Raw genomic sequence first — 8,894 nt, 5'->3', positions numbered from 1 at the left:
CGGTGTGGTGTTGTAGTTTTTCTAACGTTACTATTTGTTGCAACAGCATGTGAAAAAAACTCACTTAAACTTTTGCTTAGCCAAAAAGAACGTTAATCTCACGATAAAAAAAATTGACGCCGTTAAATGGGTTTGCGTTAACGCCATGAATAACGCGTTTAACTGAAAGTACCACTAAAATATAAGATATGACCTGACTTTTTCTTCAAAGCAACACCAAAGCACTTTTCCTCTTCGGTCCCCCTACAGGTTGGAAGCGGATCTAGAAAACTTGCATAGTGCGTTTATAAGCAATAGAGAGCCGCAAAGCGAATGCAGAGGTGCCGTTCACCCTGTTACGAGTTGATGAGACACTGAAACGATTTTGGTAACCTTATTTTAAAAGGTACAAAAAAATCTTTGGTGTTGCTTTAATGACCAAATACAATTCCATATAGGGAGAGTGCAGTTCACTTGTGAGCATACGTCCATATGTAACAGAGGGGAAAGGCCTGCGAGAAACCAAGTTAACCAAAAGGATTGTGCTACTGGCTCACCTTCTCCAGCTTGGACTTCTGGATGAGCTCTTCGATCAGCTCCTGTCTGGATTTGGCCCTGTGGCTTCCTTCTCCCTCCTGCTGCTCCCCCGAGCTTTTCTTTCTGAGAAGGCCCCCGCCTCCGAAGTGAGAGGCGGTCAGCTCAGCTAGATGAGAAAGAGAAATAGTGTCACTCAGGGTGCGATTTGTGAGGGAAGGAAAAAGGGGGGCAATGTTTATTTGATCATGCACAAAACAAACAAAATATGGAGGAATTGATTCCCCCCTTTATATACCATGAATATAGTGTCACTCGGCCAGCCAAGCCGAAACACTTATGAACTTCAATTTCCCATGGAAAATGATCTTAAAATGAAATCGCAAAATATAAAACACAGCACTTTCAAGCCGCAAAGCAGAGTTCACTTTGCAGCGAAAAAAAAATACTTTCACCCAGAGAACGCTCATTCGTTCCTTGAGAGTATTTTAATCAGTCTTTTTCCAAACCTTAAAGAGTCGTTTGGTGCTTAAACTTAACCGTCATCGCCGCATGACCGTCACTTCTTCTGGCTAAACGCAACTACCACTTCCCTGAGAGGACCTTCATCGGGAGGTGCCTGTACCCGGCTCACAGTCACCTGTTGGCAGCTAAACAACTGCTGCTGGTAGTCGGCGTCCCGGAGCTCTGTAGCGGCTAAATGCAACCAGCAACTGATGCTCAGATTTTATTGCTCTGTGGCACTATAGACTGTTCATGTTACAGCGCTTTACTTAGGCAGATACACACACACACACACAAACACATGGAGTTTGATTTAAATATATGGACAATTTTTAAACCATGGTAACCTTGACTGAAGGAAGTAGTATTCGTAAAACAACCCAACATCTGGCATTGATAATAAAAGAGGATTTTTAAAAGATTAACTTTCTGTTTCATTTGGTGTTTGGACCCCAGCAAATCTCACCTGACAAAAGACCTTTCTCTTCTGATTCATCGTCGCTGTTCACAAGGTCATTGAACTTCTCCATCTCTGCCAGCGACTGGCCGTAATGAGTCAGCTCCTCCTCCTCGTTCAGGTTGTACACATCCTTCTTATCATGGTTACGCTGAGCAGTAAAGCACAGTTTGACTGAGAGTTCAGTATTCAAAGTGAGATTTGATGTTGGGAGTAACAAACGGTCCATGTAAAAAATTTCAGAAGGCCATGGCTACATGAAGGAAGTCTAAGTAGGGACAAACGGCTTCTTAGATAGTGGTATTGCTAAATCTGTTTTCACATCTGTCTGAATACAAGGTTTATTCAGTTTAAAGGTAGTCTTGCATTGCTAGTCCACACAGAATTCCGGGATGAGAGAAAAACGTGCTCTGGTTTATTGACATTTCTTTAAACCAGTAAATATTGTCATGGGCGGCGCACGGTGCCGCTGCAAAATGGCCTCGGGAAAGAACTGGTTCTGCGTTCAAAAGTTGCTTTAGTCGTGCAACAGAAAACTCAGATTGGACAGATAGTCTGGCTAGCTGTCTGGATTTACCCTGCAGAGATCTGAGGAGCAGTTAACCGTAGTCCTCAGAAATCCACCGGAGTTTAAAATTCCAACACAAAGCAAAGAAAGCAGAAAGTAATTGATATCTGGTCATAAAGAAGAGTGTGATCCGGTGGAATTTCTGGCAGCATCAGAGCTAACCCGGAAGTAGAATGTCGTGGATATAGACTATTTTAAAGGTGACGTGTATGGCAAGACCTGATGTTGGGTGTGTCGGAATGCAAACCATCACATCACTGACCTGTCTCTCCATTGCAAACCTCTTCAGGATTTTGTCTTCTGGTGCCATCTTGGTGTCATACTCCCCAAAGCGCCTGTCAATGAATTTGCTGGACTTGTTCTTCTGTTTGTATTCCTTCAGGAGGGTTTCTTTTCTCTGAAATATCAAAAATCAAGAATTGCAAATGATTTCTGTCCACACCAACACACGTGTGCGTGTGTGTATATACATACATCACACACACACACACACACACACACACATATATATATATATATATATATATATATATATATATATATATATATATATATATATATACATACATACATACATACATACATACATACATACATACACACACACACACACACACACACACAGTATATATACATGTACATACACAACATCATTAATTAGAAGTAATGTTTAAAAATGTGTGCAGATTCTACTTTTATCTCACTTTAACTTGAGCTTAGTTTGTGGTACTTTCTGTCCTCACAAAAGGTCTCGGCCTCTCCTGCAGAAAATCACTCTCCGCATGATACTGCGAGCCCCAGGCTTCACAGCACAGATAGTGCTAAAGGGATTTTGAGCTGTGACCCATGTCTGCCAGACAGCGCTAAAGTAGAAGAGCTTATCTTTTAACTTTCATTTCATCAAGCATCAGAATCTTTTATGTTTAATTCAGAGTCTGCTGCCCTTATCCTTTATTCTCTTGTTTTGCCCAGATTTCTCTAACACTGACATTCCACTTTGATTTCTATTTTATGCTGCAGTTCCGCGAGTGTTTGGTCAAAGAACCGTGCGCCCTTTTCACCAAACATCCTAGGGTCATAATAAGTATCTCCTGACTGGCCAAAATAAGGGGAATTCATAAGAACAAAAGGGCCTAAAGTTTCGAACTCCAACGTTTTTGGTCGGTAAATTCAGTTAGCTGCTGTCGGTAATGCCCCTCATCACTTTAGCCTTTATTATTATTATTGATAATTGATGTCGCGCATTATTTTTCTACATAAGAAGATTGCGAAACTCAAGTCCTTAATGTACATTGAATAATCAGCAACTGTAATAAATGTATTAAAAGTAAAGCTGGTTTCAAGGCATTAACTGAACTGAACTGGTGCTGCATGTGGAATTATAATTAGTTATAATTCATAGGTGAAATCCTAAATTTCACAGTATCAAAATGCAGATAGTATTTGCTGCCAGAAACAATCTATTTAACAAATCAATATTGGAATATGTTTTATGTAAACATAAAATAAACATGTGTTAATGAAAACCATCTATTTATGTTATTAAATGTGCCCCTGTGTTTTGATGAATTATTTATTACACAGATCGGCCACCAGGGATCACTATAGACATGATGAATGAATTCTTTCAACGTCACTATTTTGTCATGAACAGTCATCTGGATTACAAAGCTAATATGTTTGAACATTTAATGAGTTTAGAAATTGAAGGTAGCAGAACTATTCTAGTTGTGTAATTACTTGCAGAAAGAGAGAAGTTGCTGAAGGTGTAGGTGTAAAAGCAGGAGATTAAGATTTTTTTTTTCTTACCTTATTAATGGCTTTGGATCGAGACACGCCAGGCAGACCCACATCATGTTTGCTTTTTCTCCCCAAAATATCAAATTTCTTCCTGTTGATTTTCACCTCAAAAGGGTTGTTTTTTATCTCGGTTGAGGTCTTGGTTTTGCGGACCTTGTCGGCCATGCTCCTCTTTTTGGGTGCCTTCCCCATCTATAACAGAGTAAATTAGTGGTCAGATTGAGCTAACATTACTGACATTACAGACTCTGTTCATCAGGCGTACGTTCATCTGAGAGAAGCCTTCACTTGATACACCACATGAACTAAATGGGCACTGAAACCATTTTGAATTTGTGCTACAATAACGTTAATGGTGCAAATATCCCTCCTACATCAGTGACGTTTCGTCCCAGAACACTCTGGCACAGTCTAGTATCTCTAATAGACTCATAAAAGTATAACAACATGTAATAGAAACGACCATTATAGGACAAAAGGCAAAACCCGGAGCTATTTTACTGCTAACTAGCTTCACTTTGAGCCGTCAACAGTTTGTAAACAAACCGAACGTTAGCACGCGGAGGCAGCGTTTACCTTTTGGTCGCGCTGAGGAGTCGAGTTACTAAATCCAGGCGGAAGAACACATGGGCCACTAACGCTCTGCCAACCCTGTATTTAATAAATAACACTTTAATATTTTACTATCCACGTTGTTTCACTGGGTTTCCATTTCCAGCATGCGCAAGTCTGAGGTCAAAGTTTAAAACAAAGAAGAAGAAAAGAACTACTTCCTGTGTGAGAGTCCCTACAGCGCCTCTAGCGTTGTCCAGCTTCACTCTAGTCCAGGGGTCTTCAACGTTTTCCAGGCCAAGGACCCCCAAACTGATGGCGAGATGGAGCGGGGACCCCCTAATTATATATATTGTATAAAATTGTGTTATATCAAACTGGTCCTATAGTGCCATGTGTGCATTGATGAGTGAAAGACATCTTCTGCCTCCATTTATCTGTTTACTACAGTGTGTTGAATTCATGTTAATGTGTAGGCTATTTAAAGACATTTCAATTAGTGGAAAAAATTGCAGGGGGGGGGGGGGGTAATAAAAAAAAAAAGTCTAATCAACCAAAACTTTCGCGACCCCCATGCAGTACCTCCACGGACCCCCTAGGGGTCGCGGACCCCCTGTTGAAGACCCCGTGCTCTAGTCTTTATGCTTTTGACTTGTGTATTTTTAACCCTTGTGTTGTCCTCGGGTATAATTATACCCGAGGACCCGTTTTAAGTGTTTTATACCAGAAATATGGATATCTTTCAACCAAAACGCCAAAAAAAAAACATGGATGATTTCGTACAACGTTCTTCAGGTAAAATTAACGAATTACTTTCATTGAATGTTTTGGGTGTCACTAAGACCAAGAGACTGGATCACATCACTCCAGTTCTGAAGTCTTTACCCTGGCTTCCTTGTCTCAAGAATTGATTTCAAAGTACTCTTGCTAGTTTTATAAATCACTTAACGGTTTAGGTCCAAAATATATGCTGATCTGCTACTACACTATGAACCACCCAGACCCTCAGGTCATCTGGGACAGGTCTGCTTTCTGTCCCCAGAGTCAGAACTAAACAGGGTGAAGCAGCTTTCAGTTTCTATGCTCCTCTATCTGGAATAAACTCCCAGAAACCTGTAGATCCGCTGCTACTCTCAGTTCTTTAAATCAAGGCTGAAGACCTTTCTATTTGATGCTGCCTTTCTTTAAATGACTAATCATTTCTTTAAATTTCTTATGCTGCACTGTAAATTTATCTTGTGTTTTATGTTCTCTTTGTTTTTAACTGTCTATTCATGTGTTTTACCGGTTTTTAATGCTTGTGATTTTTAACTGTTTTTACTTGTGTTTTATCTGTTCAACTGATTTTGTGTAAAGCACTTTGAATTGCCTTGTTGCTGAAATGTGCTATACAAATAAAGCTGCCTTGCCTTGCCTTGCCTTTTATTTAATCTTATAACATTTAAATTTTTTTTTTTTAATGGTTTCAAAACAGTATCCGGACTAAACCTGGACATGTACCCATCTGAGATCCACTCAACATCCTCTGTTCTTAACTATTAGTCAAAATAATTCATAAATTCTGCCTTTTTAAATAATAACGCATGTATAATTTGATACAAATGAGGTTTGTTGACCATGAATTTCAAGAATAGGAGTAAAACCTGATTAAACGAGCTCAGGTTTTGAAAAAGCGCCAAAAGCTGTAAAAAGTGACAAATAAATCAGATAAAAACATGGGAAAAGCACCAAAAAAAAATTGTGTTCAATTTCGACTTGGAAGGAGTTCATGGTTAACGGGAAGACAACACAAGGGTTAAGGAATTCCCTCATTTAGTTTTTGTTGTAGTTGCTGTTGTTTTTTGCTCACGTAATTATTGCATGGACATCGACAACATTTGTAGTATATCTACGCATGCTATGAGGGTTTTGTATGTTGTTGTTTTTTGTCAATAAAAAAAAAAAGCTGCAGCTTAAAGACCTCCCGTCTCGTGCCCTCCCGTCTCCAGGCTGCAGACATTCCCGACTCCAATAAGAGCACAAGTTACAGAGAAAACTGGGTACAATACAAAGTAGGCTAGGGCTCCCGGATAGCTGAGTTGGTGGAACAGGCGCCCATGAAGAGGTTTAGGGCGGGCCCAAGGTCACCTCCGACCTGCGGCCCTCTGCTGCATGTCATTACCCCCTCTCTCCCCCCCCCCCCCCCCTTCATTTCTTCAGCTGTCCTGCCAATAAAGGCGTAAAAATGCCCAAGAAATGTTTGTGGGTATATATATGTGCTAAAAGGACATTTGCAATTAGCTATGTACTTTATTGTGTCAGCTGTTTTAAGACATTTTATAGCTGTGCTCTTGGCTGTCAACATCTGAAGGTGAAAGGTGAACTAAGTGAAACGTAATAAAGCAAACAAAGGCAACTTAAAGTTTGGGAATTTTATCATTACACTCCAAACCTGCCAAGCTCCCCTGACTGTAACTGAAGTTATTATAAAGAAGATGTACAAAAGATACATTGAACTCTGCCAGAGTTACAGAGAATGTATTTGCGAGCCCAGGAGAACCTCAGTAACCTTCCAGGCCACTGATGTCCATTCTACGACATAGTGGGCATGAGTTGAAAAGTTTGATGCAGGTTCATCACTCGGTGAAACACCTTTGGGTGCGTTGAATGAAGACGTTTCTCTTCTCAAACAGCATGTCATGGAGGGGGTGGGAGATGTTCTCCAGGATGCTAATCAACTTGGACAACATCCTCTTCTCCATCAACTCTTCCAATCACTGAGCCGGCCTTCCTAAGTAGCTCGTTGAGCTTGTTAGCCTCCCTCGCCCTCACACCCCGTCCACAGCGTAGCAGCCAGCTGACCACCACAGGCTGGTGGAACATCTGCAGCATCTTGTTGCAGACGAAGCCTTTGGGCCTCTGCAGGAAGTAGTGCCGGCTCTGGCTCTTTTGTTCGTTTCATAGGTTATTAAACTGCATTTTGATACTAATTGTTGTGCCAGTATTATTGCATGAGTACTTATGTTATATATTTATCAAAGATATGTAAAATGTAAAAAAAGATTATTGTAGGTTTTCACATTGCTGGTTATACTTAATCAGCTAATAGTCAGTTGCCCATTACTATTTTTGACGTTCTTGATAAGTCCTTTTCATCGAATGGTTGCCACAATGTTTTCCCTTAACCTGTGCTGAACAAATACTTTTAATATTGACTCACATGATTGAGCACTGATGGAGATGGCTTACAGTGTATTGATACATGATTTGCAGAGATTTTACATAAATGAATAGTCACACAATACTGATTTTCAATAGTGTTTTTTATTCATGGCTGTAAAAGAGGCAGAACCATGAGAAAAGATAGGTGGAAGTGTTAAGTCTGTAGATGGTGTAATGAGACATTTAGATTGGAAGTAGTTCAGACAGAGAATATAAATCAGCATAGCTGCGAGATAAAAAAACTAAAACAAAAATCTATGGTTTACTCAAATGAAAAACGTGAAAAGGACTTTAGTCCTAAACCTAAAATAAACTATATAATTCAGAGGGGTAGTTACAGTCATTTAAAGGACATTACACACTGTAAGCAGTCTACACAAAGTCCTTCACGAGCTAGACATTATGAAGTTGCAATAATGTAGAGAAACCATCTGTTGTGAATAAAGTTTTATTAAGCGCCTAAGATTAGGTGATGCTTCCGGTTAGTTTTGCCTTTTGGTTCATCACAAGTTAGACTGCTGACTAACCTTGACTAAAACAGTTAACGCATGGAGATGGCCCATGTATTAATGCCCTGCAACCTTAAGCACAGCTCATTTGCAATCACACCATTGATCGCACATCGGTGACCTAAAAAGAAAATGCTTCTCCAGTTTATATTGTGTTTTTACTGCAGCTGCAAACACAGGTATTCAATGACAAAGTCGTATTTGCTCAGAGTGGGCTTTTACACAGGAAAGTCCAGGTTGAGGATTCTGACATGATTGATCATGCGGCTTTCATGTTCCGTAATGATTGCATCCATGTTTAAGATAGAACTTGTATGAGCTCCCAGACAGTGGTTTATAAAAGAGGAGGTTCACAGTGCTCTCACAGCAATCAAGAATGGTGAGAAAAAGCAATACATGATCGAGAACAAAAAGGAAATCTCACAATATGTGGCATTTCTGTCTGTTTATGACATTTTACAGAGAGAGAAATTAAGGGACAAATTTAAAGCAAAGCTGGGCTCAAATAATTAGAAAAAAAAAAAAAAAAACTTGATAACTGAGAATTTGTTTTTAGACATTCCTTCATACTAAAGACTTTCAGTAAACATATTATTAACCCTTGGAATAATCAATAAGCCCAAAGCTTGTTGACGCTTCCCGGGATGACTCACACTTGGTTGCGAACCACGCTCAACATCACCAGGTTCAAACATGATCATCTGCAGGTTTGCAGCACTGCTGATTCATTAAACCTGTAAGTTAAGGCTGTGTTAAATGCTTGTGTGGGTAAAAAATTAAGTTTATATAA

The 8,894-nt window shown here is 39.8% G+C and overlaps 1 protein-coding gene across 1 annotated transcript in view; it reads right to left on the bottom strand.

Annotated features, from left to right (window-relative positions):
- nop14 (NOP14 nucleolar protein homolog (yeast)) overlaps positions 1-4,306 on the bottom strand; it is a 12,506-nt gene extending 8,200 nt beyond the window's left edge. Inside the window, 5 exon segments of the mRNA XM_032539904.1 lie at positions 537-682; positions 1,484-1,625; positions 2,305-2,439; positions 3,852-4,034; positions 4,217-4,306. Of these exon segments, the coding sequence (XP_032395795.1) occupies positions 537-682; positions 1,484-1,625; positions 2,305-2,439; positions 3,852-4,034; positions 4,217-4,291 (681 nt within the window). The 5' untranslated portion in view covers positions 4,292-4,306.
- Between the last annotated feature and the right edge of the window lie 4,588 nt (positions 4,307-8,894).

Source organism: Etheostoma spectabile, chromosome 16 (genome assembly GCF_008692095.1).
Source record: "Etheostoma spectabile isolate EspeVRDwgs_2016 chromosome 16, UIUC_Espe_1.0, whole genome shotgun sequence".
NCBI classification, from domain to species: domain Eukaryota; kingdom Metazoa; phylum Chordata; class Actinopteri; order Perciformes; family Percidae; genus Etheostoma; species Etheostoma spectabile.
The sequence above is the reverse complement of the archived record's forward strand: the minus strand, read 5'-3'. Positions and strand labels throughout refer to the sequence as shown.